General features: G+C 43.3%; 1 protein-coding gene across 1 annotated transcript in view; it reads right to left on the bottom strand.

The window, feature by feature from the left end:
* Positions 1 to 16,578, bottom strand: part of LOC122945542 — a 37,635-nt gene that overhangs the window by 6,366 nt on the left and 14,691 nt on the right. The window contains exon 2 of the mRNA XM_044304606.1: positions 813 to 956. Coding sequence (XP_044160541.1) covers positions 813 to 956 — 144 coding nt within the window. The remainder of the gene's footprint in view (positions 1 to 812; positions 957 to 16,578) is intronic.

Below are 16,578 nucleotides of genomic sequence, written 5' to 3'. Positions count from 1 at the left end.
AGGAAGCAAAAGGTCAAGGCCAGGAGGTCACGAAGGTACACAGGGAGAAGGAAAAAACAAGGTCAATACAATCCAAAGTCAGAAGCCAAGAGGTCACGTCTAATCCAAGGTCACAAGGTCAAAACTAGCCGAGGTCAAAACACACAATAGTCAATATCCAAATACACAGGTAAGGGTAACAAAAACCAATCATAGGCAACCTGTGGCCAGCAAGCTGCCTGTTTAAATAGCCCTAAGTGGTGAGTCACATGAAGTAACCAGCGTCACGTGACTCACGTTACACAATCCAATACAGCTGGGCATTATCGGCGCTCAGCTCCCCTGCAGCTCGTTGTCTAGGGGATGGGGATGGAGGACGCCGGCCGCAGCCGGATCCTCCCCGCCCCCTAGTAACTGTGGAGACGAGGACGCTGCGAAGGGGGAGTGTGTCGCCGACTCCCTGTTACAGTACCCCCCCTTCCACGAGAGGCCACCGGACCCATAATCACTGGAGTAGGTTTCTCCGGGTGAGCTAGATGGAACTTTCTCACCAACCTCATAGCATCCATCTTAGTAGCAGGTACCCAAGATTTAAAATTCTAATTGGCCGGCAACCTCCACTAGCAGCTGAGATTCCCATGTAGGGGATAATGGTGACACATACTTTTTAAGTAAAGATTTGTGGAAATCATTATGGATATGAAAGGAGTCAGGTAACCGTAACCTAAAAGACACAGGGTTAATGATTTCAACGATTTCATAAGGACCAATAAACCGCGGTGCAAATTTACTTGAAGGTACCTTCAGAGACAAATTCCTGGTAGATACCATACTTTATCTCCCAACCCAAAATCTACTCTTAGAGAGCGCCTTCTTTTAGCATTAACTTTTTGAATCTCCTGAGCTTTTTTCAAGTTCAAATTAACCTGGGCCCAGACTGTGCACAGTTCTTTAACTACCACATCCGCTTCCGGAGTCTGCGAGGATGACAGCGAAACAGAACTAAATCGCGGGTGAAAACCAAGATTACAAAAAAAATAAAAGGAGACATACCAGAAGATGAATTCACCTGATTGTTAACGGCGAATTCCGCGTACGGACAAGTATTCCACCCACCGATGTTGGTTGTCAGAAACATAACACCTCAAATATTGTTCCAGAGACTGATTTAAACGTTCAGTTTGACCATTGGTTTCAGGATGAAAGGTTGAAGAAAAAGACAAAGAGATATTAAACTTCTAACAAACGCCTTTATCCGATAGGACATTCTCTGGAATCCTGTGTAAACGTATCACATGATCTACAAATAGGGAGGCCAAGGTCTTAGCATTAGGGAGCTAAGTAGGTGTCACGAATAGTGGGGAGGGACACCAGAATAGCAAGAGAAGTGGAAAAACAAAGTACTAGGCCTCAAGGCTAGGGAGAGGGGAACGGTCACCTCCTAGAAAACCCTTAAACCTGGCCCTGACTCCTGTCAGTATGTATAAACCCGGAAGGTGGGAAAATACATACACCGTAACCTAAACCCTAGGAGCCCTGAAATGCCCTAAGGTAGTGATAGGGAATGAGACAACTGGTTCCTTCCAAGGTGAATGAACCAGCGTCTCCCTGAGGCCTAGAAACAACAAGCACAAGGGAACAACCAACTTATCTTATAGAACATGGATGAGCAGGAACACAGCAAAGGTCCCCACACCAACTCTTCCAAATCCAGGCAGAGAATATAATGCATGGACAGAAGTGTGAGAACAAACTAAATAGGGAATGCAGTAATGAGTACAAGCTGCACCTAAAATGAGGGATTCACGTCTGTGTCTTTTCTCTGAACAGAGGCGGTTTGCCCCGTATTTGACACTTTGGATAGATGATTGATTACAATTGGTCCTACATGACTCCTAAGGACAGAATAAGAGCTTTCCTCCGTCCTCTCACTTAGGGTTGGAAAATAATCTCTGAACAAAGACGGTTTATTCTGCATTTGATATTCTGGATAAATAAATGATTATTATGAGTCCTACATGACTTTTAAGGACTGAGTAAGAATAAAAATATACAAAGGGTCGGGGACCTTCTTATAGATCAGGAATGAGCTTTTCTCAGTCTTCTCATTTAAGAATATACATTAAGTAAAAAATAAATGAGAGAAGTAATAGTATATACAATATTAGGAAATTGCCAATCATGATTGAAAATAACTAACTATATAAAGAATGGTTAGGAAAAGCAAAAAATAGATAGGGAGACCACTAGTTTATTAGAAATAAATAAGTTAATATAATAGTATATAAAAATATAATAATGAAAATTCCAATCATGCGTAATAACTAAATAATAGTCATTTATTATTAGTTTAGGTATATTATATATTTATTTTCTCCCCTTTTTATAAATTTATATACAGCCCGCATAACTCAAAAGAAGTAAATATTGTGGGAGCAAGAAACTATAATAAAAACTTAAATCCATGGTGCTACCCTTTGTAATTTTTATGAAAAAACCTACAGGCATTAGTATTCCAGATAGACTTTGAATAGCCGGTACATCTATACAGAAAAGTCTGAGTTCAGAGACCTGCGCAACTTATGCCATTGAAAAGTCCTGAGACAAGGAACAGGATACTATATAGTGAATCTAGGGGAAGAAAATCAAAGTCTAAAGACATGCGCATAGCACAACAAGTTAATGAAATAAGTGTAAGTCCGAGATCATGCGCGGAATACCAGTGGGAGGAAAGCAGCGAAGGAGAAGGCGACACATCAGCAGCGAGGAGGGGAGAGAAGGACGGGAGCGCTACAATCAGAAGCGAGGAGGGGAGAGAAGGACGGGAGCGCTACAATCAGCAGCGAGGAGGGGAGAGAAGGACGGGAGCGCTACAATCAGCAGCGAGGAGGGGAGAGAAGGACGGGAGCGCTACAATCAGCAGCGAGGAGGGGAGAGAAGGACGGGAGCGCTACAATCAGCAGCGAGGAGGGGAGAGAAGGACGGGAGCGCTACAATCAGCAGCGAGGAGGGGAGAGAAGGACGGGAGCGCTACAATCAGCGCTCCCGTAACTAACCCCATTAGGAAGCATAGCAACACTGAAGCCAACGATACGCTGCAAAGGATTATGATGTCGGAATGAGAGGATTTAAAAGCCCATCCTGACCCCTTCAAACATATAGAAACGATAAAAGTTATGTTTTAAAGTATAAAAGCACATGTAACAATAAGGCTTCTTTGGTCTCACTGACATTTGTAAATAGACATATTGTTCCCTAACTTAAAGGGGTTGTGCAGGCGGTATATATATCGATGGTCTGTCCTCAGGATAGGTCTTCAATATCTGATCGGCGGAGGTCCGGCACCCCCCCATGAGCTGTTTGAAGAGGAGGCGGCGCTCCATTACACTGCCTGTGGTCTTAGAAGTGCAGAAGATGAGTACTTGTAATGACACTACTCCACCGCTCCGCAGGAGATGAAGAGGAAGCAGCGCTCACATGGAGCGTGGGGGGGCCGGGTGTCAGAACCCCGCCGATCAGATATTAATGACCTATCCTGAGGACAAGTTATTAATATAAAACCCCTTTAAGATATGTACTTAGTGGGCAGAGTATTATGAAGAGATTTATTTTAGTCCTTGCCCACAACTGTAAATCCATTTCACCTTCTCGTAAATGGGCGTAGAGTGAGCGCCAGCTGTAATATGCAGCCGACTCCTCTATATATCACCGCTCTAAAATCTAGACCCATCTTACTTCAGCTTATCCCATTTAACTCCTTACGTGCCACAGTCATCTAGATGGTTAGTCAGAGGGAGAGCCCCCCTTTAGTGTCCAGCAACTTTATCCCCGGATGCCGATGGGTTTCCACGGCAGTTAAGGGCCCAACAAAGCATAGTTAGATGCCCTCTGAGTACACTAAAGCATTATAGAAGTTATGAAGCCCCTTAAGAATGAAAGTTAAATTCTATAAAAAACTGTTTTGATTTAGCTAAAATTACATGTATATGGTATAACCGCCAGGGTAACGACCAGTGTAATATAGATAACGACTTATAAAAACTACATGTTAAATGATGCAAAAAAATATATATTTTTTAAATCTTCCCTAAAATAAATAAAAGTTAGTGAATAATGTGTATGTATTGCCCATATTCAGCAAAATTTGTAAAACATTGAAAAATCCATACATATTTGGTATTGCCGTAAGCCTACTGACCCGTAGAATGAAGATCATGTTATTTATGCCGCACAGTAAATGAAATTGCTGTTTTTATCTGTTTCCCTAAAAGAGTTGAAGGCGTTTTCCAGGGGTAGAATATTGATAAGCTGTCAATCAATATCTGATCGTTAGGGGTCCGGCCCCAGCATCACTACCGATCAGCTGTTTGAGGAGGACATGGCGCCCGCTGTAAACCAAGCAGAGCGCTGTGCATTCTATAGTGGCCGTGCTTGGTATTGCAGCTCACTTCCATTCACTTGAATAGGACTGAGCTGCACATAGGCCATGTGTCCCAAGTCTAGGAAGAGGCCGCAGAACTCGCTGGAGCAATGGAGTCTCCCACCATTCAGATATTGATGACCTATCCTGTGGGTAGACCCCATCGGTATTCTACTCCCAGAAAACCCCTTCAATAAAAGTTAATCCATAATCCAAACATGGAAGAAATATTTTTAGAATGCGCAAAGGTTATACATGAGATGTAGCGCAGGTAATGTCACTGTCCGCAGCGTCTACGGACAAAGTCTACTGGATGTCACAGATATTTTTAGGATGCGCAAAAGTTATACAGGAGATGTAGCGCAGGTAATGTCACTGTCCGCAGCGGCCAAACATCAGCACGCTATTTAGTGCAGGTTGCGCTAAAAATATATACAGATGAAACTCGAAAAATTATAATATCGTGCAAAGTTTATTTATTTCAGTAATGCAACTTGAAAAGTGAGATATTTCAAGCCTGTATTTGTTATAGATTGGATGATTATAGCTTACATCTTATGAAAACCCCAAAGTCACAATCTCAGGTCCCCTTGGCTCAGGGGGTACGGATTAATTAGCTGACTAGAGGGTGACACTTTGAGCCGAGAATATTGAACCTTTTCACAATATTCAAATTTTAAGCTGCATTAATGCAATTCCTTTTAATTTGCATTACTGAACTAAATGAACTTTTGCACAATATTCTAATTTTTCGAGTTTCACCTGTATTGCTGCCAGATGCAACAATAGTCCTTAAAATGACTTTTGGGTCTCCAACACCAACCCTGCCTAACCAAAAAACTAAAATTCAATTCCCTACACTCTCTGTCCCTTCTACAGCACAGCTCTCCCTGAGTAAGACTGAGCCGAACCACGTGTCATGGGGTGCTTTATAGCACCAGCTGACGCGTTCCGGCCAGCCAATCACTGTCATGCCAGTAACCAACATGGATACGGCATAACAGTGATGGCAGTACTTACCTGCACGTTTATTGGCTGTGTAGCAGGAGACTCGAGCATGGCGCTTGAGCACACTCGGTATTCGGCTGAACACCGCGATGCTTGAGCCGTACTAGTGTTCAGCCGAGCATGCTCGCTCAAAACTAGTAGTAATTCATACAAAAGGAGCTCAAACCAAGTACTGAGTGCATATACTGTACATACATTTCAGTAGGCCAACATTTCTGTATTAAAAATATTTTTTTACTTGGTCTTATATAATATTCCAATTTTCTGTGATGCTGACTTTTGGGTTTTCATTAGCTGTAAGCCATAATCATCAACATTTAAAGAAATAAACAATTAAGGCTACTTTCACACTTGCGTTCGGGGCTCCGCTTGCGGTGCATTGTCTATAGCACAGACCTGTCACTTACCAGTAGGAGGAGCTCCCGGCCGGTCACAGACATCGCAGCTCTTCAGGTAAGTATAATGCTTCTATTTATTGCTAAGTAACCATGGCAGCCAAGACTGCAATAGCGCCTTGGCTGCCATGGTAACCGATCGGAGCCCCAGCGATTAAACTGGGACTCCGATCGGAACTCTCCGCTGCCACCAATGATGGGGGGGGGGTGATTTTAATTAGGGGGGGGAAGAGGGGAGGCCGCACTGGTCACATTTAATACTGGGAATCCGCACTGGCCACCAATGAATATAGAGGGAGTGGGGCCGCACTGGTCACAATTAATACTGGGGAGGGAGGGAGGGGGGCCGCACTGGCCACCAATGAATATAGAGGGAGGGGGGCCGCACTGGTCACATTTAATACTGGGGAGGGAGGGAGGGGGGCCGCACTGGCCACCAATGAATATAGAGGGAGGGGGGCCACACTGGTCACATTTAATACTGGGGAGGGAGGGAGGGGGGCCGCACTGGCCACCAATGAATATAGAGGGAGGGGGGCCGCACTGGCCACCAATGAATATAGAGGGAGGGGGGCCGCACTGGTCACATTTAATACAGGGGAGGGAGGGGGTCTGCCCCCTCCTGCCTGGCAGCACCTGATCTCTTACAGGGGGCTATGATTCGCACAATAATCACCATGGGAACGCCTCTGTGTTAGAATATACTGTCGGATCTGAGTTTTCACAAAGTAAAAAATCAGATCTGTAAAAACCAGTTATGCAGATGGCTTCGTTCTGAACGGATGCAAGCGTTTGCATTATAGGAGCGGATCCGTCTGTGCAGACACCAGACGGATCTGCTCCAAACGCAAGTGTGAAAGTGGCCTAAAATAGATCATAGATGTGTAATGAATCTATAGAATATGAGTTTCACTTTTTGAATTGAATTACTGAAATAAACTAACAACTTTTTGATGGTATTCCAATTTATTGAGATGCACCTGTATGTGAAATGGGCCTTACTATTGGCTGGTGTATTCAGACATTTAGTCCGGGTCCACATCAAACGTGAATATATTCCACCCCGCATCTCTCTGCCGATCTGCCCCAAACTCTCAGAAAATTATTCTTGTGCTACATTGAAAGTGGTAAAATCCATGTCAGGATGCCAAAACTTGAAAATCCGCAGTCCGCTGATATTAATGTGTGGAAAAAGTCTGCAGCGTGTAGATCTGAAACAGAATTGAGGGCATGCCTGCTGCAGATTTGTTGCTGTTTTTTTTTTTTACCCCAGATATCATCCTTTGTAATGTATGGGGTGAAATCCACAGCAGAACCTTACCTATATCTATGTTGAAATTTACACGACACATGGATTTTACAGCAAATATGCCACAAAATCGTGTGGGAAAATCCTGAAAAAATTCATAACGGGACACAATTAAAAATAGCCTCTAGGGGGCACTAGATGTACGCTTCAAACTGTGTAGTCATCACTTCTAGAGAAAACATGGGAAGGAGTTTCTTTCAACTGTATTTTTTTAGGGAACTTGTAACTTTACAAATGGCTTGTCAGAGTCAGGGTAACGCTTAAAGGGGTATTCCAGATTTTAGTTATTTATGACCTATCTTCCAGATAGACAAGGAGAAAAGAGACCAGCACTGGCTTGTTTAGATAATATTGCTGTGATTTATTGTCACATTCCAGTGACGCGTTTCGGCATGCAATCTGGCTTTGTCAAACTGTGAACAAACAGTGAAACAGAACCCACTTAAATAACCCGCCAAACCTCAGACCTTGTGTGAGGTAGTCATGGCAACCAAGTAAACAGAAGGAGAAGCACAAGGAGGGGGGGGGGTGAAGGAGGGGGAGAGTTTGTTGAATAACAAAAATCCGTGGCATGGTGAGAATCATTATACTTCATAGAGGACTTCCATCTTATCGGTGTGTAGTCATTAATTCATTTCACGTCCGCTGTAAGAAAATTCTATATAAATATATATGATCATTATCATCTTCAAAAAAGTTTTTATAAAAGGCTATTTAATGCATAGTCCCGATGTAGTCCTCTGGGTTCCAGTGTCTGGAGACGATGAATCCAATAAGCCTTTATTTAAGCAGAAGTTTGTGCCTGTCGCCGCCACGTCGCGGTTCGGGGACATTATCAATGATCTGGAAGCATAATTGAGCAACTGTGTGTCTATGGAAATGAAAATGGTGAGGAATGGGTGACATCAGGTTTCCTTTCCGTATGGTGGACTTGTGTTTTGAAGACCTGTCCTTCCTCCTCATAGACGTCTCGCCTACATACACCAGACAACAAGGGCACTTCAGGATATGTATGATGAATTGGCTGTTACACGTAAATGTGCCCCGTGTGGAGGAGTGAGATGTGTGCCTTTAATGATGCTGGAGCAATGTACGCAACTCACACAAGGAAAGGTTCCAGATCTCGGAGTGGAGAGCGTGCTCTGTCTGGAGAACCCTCTATTACTCCTAATGTCTAATTATTGTATCCCTGATGTTGCTTGCCCTTTTATAACAAACCATCGGTGGGCTTGGAAATTCTTCTACCTGCAAATAAGACTGGGCTATTACATCCCAATCTTTACAAATCACCCGCACCTACTGTGTCCTTCTCCCCTACCATGTAGATTGTAAGCCTCGCGGGCAGGGCCCTCTCTCCTCCTGCACCAGTCTGTAACCCGGCTTGTTTATGATTAGTGCAATTGTCTGTATTATATATGTGCACCGCTTATCATATGTACAGCGCTATGGAATGAATGGCGCTTTAATAATAATAATAAATGACAGACCTGATATTTTTCATCCAAGGGCGGTATTTTATGATTAGAGGAAGACGCGGTTTCTTTGGGATTTTTTATACTTGTGTCTTATTTACCTTTCCCCGTTGTTCTATCAGCACATTTTTGGGATAATCTCTGGCCAAGAAGAACTTGTCAGTCCTTTCATTTAGTCTGACCTCACAGTTTTCTGTGGCACTGACTATCCGCTTTACCCTCTGATATTGGGAACACGGGAGGGATTTTTTGTGTGGAGTTTGGATGATTGCTTTGGAATGGGAGTAAACTATTCCTGTCTGTTTCGTTGACATACAGGTCAGTGTGAACGGTTCCATCCGACCCCTTAATTACCCGTGTGTCTAAGAAGGACATTTTCTGTGGGTCAAAGTGTATTGTGAATTGGAGTTCTGGCCAGATGGAATTGATGTAGGTAGTAAATTCTTGGAGGGTTCGCACGCTGCACCGCCACACGCTGAAGATATCATCTATAAAGCCTCGCCAAAAAATGCTATTTTGTTTATATAATTTGTTGGAATATATGTAGATATTCTCAAAATGGGCCATGTACGAATTTGCGTACGGCGGTGCCACGTGCGAACCCATCGTGGTCCCACGCCGCTGCTGATAGAATGTGTCCTGGAACAAAAAATAATTCTGCTCCAGGACCACCCTGAGGGGTGAAAAGAAAAAAGTTTTTTTCAGTGTCACTATACCTACTATGCGTTAACAGTTGTTCCACCGCATGGATTCCTTTCTCATGAATGATGGACGTGTACAGGCTACATACATCCAATGTGACCAGAATACAATCTGTGTCAATCTGCAGTGATCTCACTTCTTCAAGAAAGTGGGAAGTATCCCTCGGGTATGAAGGAGCAGATTTGGTAAGTGGTGTCAAAACCTTTTCTAGAAACATGGCTGGTGGAGAGAGAATTGAATCAGTCGATGCCACAGAGGGTCTACCGGGAGGACCAGTCATGGATTTATGTACCTTGGGTAATGTATAAAATACAGCAGTGATCGGATGCTGATTTATCAAGAAGTCCCCCAGCTTGGCATCGACTGTTCCATTCTCCCTGGCACCGCTCACTATAGTCTGCAGAATATTCTTGATCTGGAAAACGGGATCAGTATTCAGAATCTCAGACACATAATAATCTTATCCGGTACTACAAGGCTCCCCCTTGTCTGCTGGTGTAAAGATAAGAGATGGATCATCAAGCAGGTGATTTAGAGCAAATCTCACTTCAGTGGTTAGATTATTACGGTAGTGAAAGGCACCTTGTTTGAACTGATGTAATAGTCCATCCATTACTCGCTGGACTAGGTTAATGTAGGTCTCGACTGGATGATAGGATTCGGGTGGTGAATACATACTCTTTATTTTGAGATCAAACAGTTTTAAAGTTAGTGTCAGTCATGTCACACGGTGACACGGAAAACTGTGAGGTCAGACTAAATGAAATGACTGACAAGTTCTTGGCCAGAGGTTATCCCCAAAATGTGCTGATAGAACAACGGGGAAAGGTAGATAAGACACAAGTAGAAAGAATCCCAAAGAAACCGCGCATTCCTCTAATCATAAAATACCGCCCTTGGATGAATAATATCAGGTCTGTCATTTATAAAGATTGGGATGTAATAGCCCAGTCTTATTTGCAGGTAGAAGAATTTCAAAGCCCACCGATGGTTTGTTATAAAAGGGCAAGCAACATCAGGGATACAATAATTAGACATTGGGAGTAATAGAGGGTTCTCCAGACAGAGCACGCTCTCCACTCCGAGATCTGGAACCTTTCCTTGTGTGAGTTGCGTACATTGCTCCAGCATCATTAAAGGCACACATCTCCGCAGGGCGGACTAGCGGTACCTGATATTGCCAAGTATTGCTCTACGCACCTTAGGAGACTTCTGGCCTGGTCTGCACTTCTGGCATATTCTAGATGGGTTGAAATAGAAAAATTATGGATAGCCGCTATACACCTCAACTCTCTTTTATGGTCACCCCTACCAGCAGCACTTATCCCGAAACTACTAGGTCCTATGGCCCTCACATATAACGTATGGCGAAATTGCAAACAACGCTTTTCTTTGGTCTCTGAAAAATCATCCCTGACTTCTTTCCTATTTAACCCACAGTTCCCATTGACTGTGGAGCCATTTGTTTTAAAACCTTGGTTTATTAATAAACTATTCAGGTTTGCAGATATTGTAGACTATAGAACCCTACGAATATTACCATGGGAAAGTCTTAAATCTTCATTCAAGTTGCCGGATTCCACCAATTTCCATCATCCTCAATTACAGTATTTTCTCCGTAGCTCATACAGTTCTTCCCAAGTGTCTAAACCTACTGCGTTTGTGTCAGCTCTCGGACACTACGAGGGGTTTGACATCTACGTTATCCTATCTTCTCCCCCTTCTCCTACACTTGTTAGACATGCGTATATGACTAAATGGGAAAAGATTCTGAACCGTACTGTCTCGGCTGGTGAATGATCTGGAATAGGACGGCAATGACTTCCTCCTGCATTACTCACAGGGAGAACTCCTACAAGGTGTTAGGCCTCTTTCAGACGGGAAAATGTGCAGGTGCGTTATGTGAACACCCGCGATTTTTCCGCGCGAGTGCAAAACATTGTAATGCGTTTTGCACTCGCGTGAGAAAAATCAAGCATGTTTGGTACCCAAACCCGAACTTCTTCACAGAAGTTCGGGCTTGGGATCGGTGTTCTGTAGATTGTATTATTTTCCCTTATAACATTTCCCTTAGATGATCGGGATGGAGGCCCGATCATTATTATTTTCCCTTATAACATGGTTATAAGGGAAAATAATAGCATTCTGAATACAGAATGCATAGTAAAATAGCGCTGGAGGGGTTAAAAAAATAATAATTAATTAACTTACCTTAGTCCACTTGATCTCGCAGCCCGGCATCTCCTTCTGTCTCCTTTGCTGAACAGGACCTGTGGTGAGCATTAATTACAGGAACAGGACCTGTGATGACGTCACTCCGGTCATCACATGATCCATCACCATGGTAAAAGATCATGTGATGACCGGAGTGACGTCATCACAGGTCCTGTTCCTGTAATTAATGCTCACCACAGGTCCTGTTCAGCAAAGGAGACAGAAGGAGATGCCGGGCTGCGCGATCAAGTGGACTAAGGTGAGTTAAATTCTTTTTTATTTTTTTTTAACCCCTCCAGCGCTATTTTACTATGCATTTTGTATTCAGAATGCTATTATTTTCCCTTATAACCATGTTATAAGGGAAAATAATAATGATTGGGTCTCCATCCCGATCGTCTCCTAGCAACCGTGCGTGAAAATCGCACCGCATCCGCACTTGCTTGCGATTTTCACACAACCCCATTCACTTCTATGGGGCCTGCGTTGCGTGAAAAACATGAGCATGCTGCGATTTTCACGCAACGCACAAGTGATGCGTAAAAATCATGTGAATAGCCCCATAGAAATGAATGGGTCGGTATTCAGTGCGGGTGCAATGCGTTCAACTCAAGCATCGCATCCGCGCGGAATACTCGCCCCTGTGAAAGGGGCCTTAATGTTTTGGTACCACACCCCGCAGCTGCTGAGACATCTTAACTCCAATGTTTCAGACAGATGTTGGGGTTGTGGATCGGGATTTGGATCTCATATCCACTTTTTCTGGGAATGCTCCCTGATACGTCCTTTCTGGTCTATAGTGCAAGACATTCTCTTCCAACTTCTCAATATTAGGTTTCCATTAGACCCCTTTTTTTTCTGTTGAACATGCCTCATATTCCACTGAAACAGCATTTCCTAAGACTAACTTTGCACATTCTGACGGCCGCCAGACGTCTGATTGCGAGCTTTTGGAAGAGATCTGTCCCACCTGTACAGCTTGATCTTATTACTAGTATTGCTGAGGTTAGAAAAATGAAACATCTAGCAGCCATACTGGCTACCAGACGGATCGATTGGAGAAAATATGGCAATTGTGGGATGAGTTTTTTGACTAACACTCTTAAGCATCAATGGTACCAGTCTCCTCTCCCTCCTTCCCCCCTTTTTGTCTTGTGGTGTCCTCCCCTTTTGTACGAATCTACTGTTTATATGACTCTTTAGTGACGGACATCACATTTATGGCATACTTTATTGTATTTTGGTTCATGTATCTTGCCGATATTCAACTGCTACCTTTATTGTTATTGGATTTATGTTCCTTCCTTGATTACCCATGCATTTAATTGGCCAAATGATTGCTTCCATTGGTGTATTACTGTATTATATAAAATACTTTAATAAAAAGACAATTACAAAAAAAAAAGGCACACATCTCACTCCTCCACACGGGGCACATTTACGTGTAACAGCCAATTCATCCTACATACCCTGAAGTGCCCTTGTGGTCTGGTGTATGTAGGCGAGACCTCTATGAGGACGAAGGACAGGTTTTCAAAACACAAGTCCACCATACGGAAAGGAAACCTGATGTCACCCATTCCTCACCATTTTCATTTCCATAGACACACAGTTGCTCAATTACGCTTCCAGATCATTGATAATGTCCCCGAACCGCGACGTGGCGGCGACAGGCACAAACTTCTGCTTAAAAGAGAGGCTTATTGGATTCATCGTTTCCAGACACTGGAACCCAGAGGACTACGCCGGGACTATGCATTAAATAGCCTTTTATAAAAACTTTTTGGAAGCTGATAATGATCATATATATTTATATAGAATTTTCTTAGAGCGGACGTGAAATGAATTAATGACTACACACCGATAAGATGGAAGTCCTCTATGAAGTATAGTGATTCTCACCATGCCACAGATTTTCGTTATTCAACAAACTCCCCCCCTCCCCTTGTGCTTCTCCTTCTGTTTACTTGGTTGCCATGACTACCTCACGCAAAGTCTGAGGTTTGGCGGGTTATTTAAGTGGGTGCTGTTTCACTGTTTGTTCACAGTTTGACAAAGGCAGATTGCATGCCAAAACGCGTCACTGGAATGTGACAATAAATTACAGCAAGATTATCTAAACAAGCCAGTGCTGGTCTCTTTTCTACACGGGACGCCGGCCCTGAGACACGTGCACCGCGACACATTGTACTATCTTCCAGATAGGTCATCAATATTAGATCGTGGGGGTCCAGAAACCGAACTGTGTAAAGGCTGTACCGTTGTACTGCAGCTCAGCTCCCATTCAAGTGAACGTTAGCTGAGCGCAGTACGCTGGTGCAGCCACTGAACGAGCCCCCTGCTTCCAGCGCAATTGTTATACCCCAGAGTTGTGTTACTACACGCCTCTACCCCGCTACTATCTTTTAAGAGCCTTTATACTGTTATTTGATGTAAGTTATATTATGTCTTCACAAATGTGCATCTAAAACCATGTTAAATTCCATTGTTCTGTAATTTTCCAGGTTTACCAGCAGGTGGCAGCAAATCCATGGCCAGGTACTAGTTCTAGTTTAGTGTATCTAAGCTGAAATGGATCATTCCAGCTTAGCTCCCCCTCTGTGGAGGTGTGGACTGTTCCCACATCCTGCAGCATGGGTGAAGAAGGAAGTTAGAGTCAGTGTAGCCCATCCCTGCTAGTGGTAGGGTGTGTGTGTAGCAGATCCCCTGTATAGGGAGGAAAGCAAGGATCTTGTCTCGGCTGAGACATTGATCACATCCCCAGCCTGAGAACCTCCAGCCTCAGCTGGATGCAGAAACCAGACAACCTCCAGAGTTCCAGGAAGAAAGCAGCCCCTGAGAAACTATCTGAGAGATAAGTCCAGAGACCTGGGAGAAGCCATATCCTCTTCAGCTAGTCTGTCCCCACAAATCAGAAGCTACAGAAAAGTGCAGAAGATTAATTCCTGCCACAGTTACAGAGCTACCAAGCAGACGTCTTATCCTGCAAGCTCCAGATTTAAAGTGCAGAAGTGTTTATTCCTGCTAATGATTGCTAAAACCTGCTGGGACCAGAGACCAAAGCTGTATACCGCTTGGATACAAGTTATCTTCAGTAAAGAAATGTTTTAACTGCATCTAAAGGTCTGGACATCATTTTTACTGCAGAATTCCTCTATTACTCCTACTATCACTACACTACAATTTATTGCAAGTGAGCTAGGAGTCCGGCCGTACCCAGGTAGGAAACACCGTTGACACAATTATCACTACCCTACAGAGACATTATCGGTAATTACACCACTCTGGCATTCCTAATCTGGGACGTGCGTTATAACACCTTGGAAGGGCCCTGGGGTAGTACCCTGCGCACGCTGCAATTGGCGTCACAAACAAATACAGAACATTAACAACCCATATCCTGGCCTACTGCATGAATGGCGTCAGCGTTACCCCGTATCCTGCTCATTGCACAATCAGTTGTTTAGCCCCCCCCCCCCACATTAGCAACTGCCAAAAACAACTGACCCCCACCGATGTGATATTGATGGACCTTTCTGAAGAACAGGCCATCAGTATTTAAAAAGCTGGAAAGGTCAGATTCACAGCAATACCAGAAAGGTTACCTTTTCTCGAAAATCTTTATAATTTTTTATGTATTAGGATTCTTAACCCAGCAAATTATAATTTATATATTTTGGCCATTTTTTCACATTATAGATCTTGGGGGAGGGGGGGGGGGGAATTAGTACCCCAGATGCCTGCTAGAAAAAAATGTACAGGATATATTTTTGCTACAACTGAAGAAATAAAGTGAACGTATGTACTTAAAGAAATCCTCCACAGATTTTGCCACAATGCCCAGTAAAATCTACGTGCAATTTTGATGCAGATCTCCACAGACTTCACCATTCACCTCTTTGGCATCTGGCATAGCCGTTTGCAATAGCGCTGGGGCTGACCTCCACTTTGGTATCTGATGCTTGACTCCTTTCACCATCAGAGCTAGACTAAGGTAAATTAGGTGAGGCCGGGTTCACATTACTGTTTCCTTTTCCGTCCTTCTGATCCATCAGAAGAAAACAAAAACGGATCCTTTATTTTGAGCATCCGTTTCTATCTGAGACCCAGGGTCCGTTTTTTGTTTGTTGCTGTCTGTTCTTCTGTCAGTTCAGAGAAAGCTGTAAAAATTGGCTCAGGATCTTGAAAGCCAGGGCTTGGATAAGTAGAATATCAGGAGCGATGTCGATAATATAGACTAATCTTTACTTGCAGTTAGTCTACGCATTTCGAGGGCTGTATACACTTAATCTTGAAAACACTTGGAAAGATGTTAACGATAGGTTACACGTATGAAATTAGGTCAGAAACAAAGTGAGAAATAACGTGCTTACTTAAAAGAAATTGATACCTTTATTTAATGAATGGGTATGAGCAGGATCAACGATGTGCTCAGATAATATAATATATTTGAAAAGAACCTCCTATTATAGATAGGTAATGAATATATGAATCACTAGAGGGTTGGGGGTAATGATAGGTAAATCTGTGGGAAAAATTCTTTCCCTAGATAACCGTATGGAACTAATGTCCTGAAGCACAGGAATGTCCCCTGATGGTGGAGACACCCTGCCCCCGTACCTAAGCCTAGATATGGCCCTAGTGACGCCCTACTTAACAAAGCTGGATCGGGAAATATTGATCCAGAGAAAAAAACTAAAAGAATAAGTCTAATATAAAAAAAATATATAAAGACACAACCCCAACGCGTTTCGACTGCATACAGCAGCTCATCAGGAGGTGATGTAGGTGTAGTGAATGTAGGGAGTACAAAAAGCAATTTTAGATGGTGCTTAGAAATAAAATGGTACTTAGCTCCTTAGTATATTTGATTGCGCAGTGCATATAGATATGGACCTCTGTCAATTTGAATGATGAAATCTGAGGGTGAAGGTACTAGATGTCAGGCATTCATTCTAAGATAATACAAGAATCTGTGATGTAGCTATAACATGCACTTACCAAACAGAGGGGGGCCCTGTGGAGAATGCAGCTGGTATACTGGAGACTGAAGGGCTCGTATCGGCATGTCAGCACTCA

The sequence above is a fragment of the Bufo gargarizans genome, chromosome 8, assembly GCF_014858855.1.
Source record: "Bufo gargarizans isolate SCDJY-AF-19 chromosome 8, ASM1485885v1, whole genome shotgun sequence".
NCBI classification, from domain to species: Eukaryota; Metazoa; Chordata; class Amphibia; order Anura; family Bufonidae; genus Bufo; species Bufo gargarizans.
The sequence above is the reverse complement of the archived record's forward strand: the minus strand, read 5'-3'. Positions and strand labels throughout refer to the sequence as shown.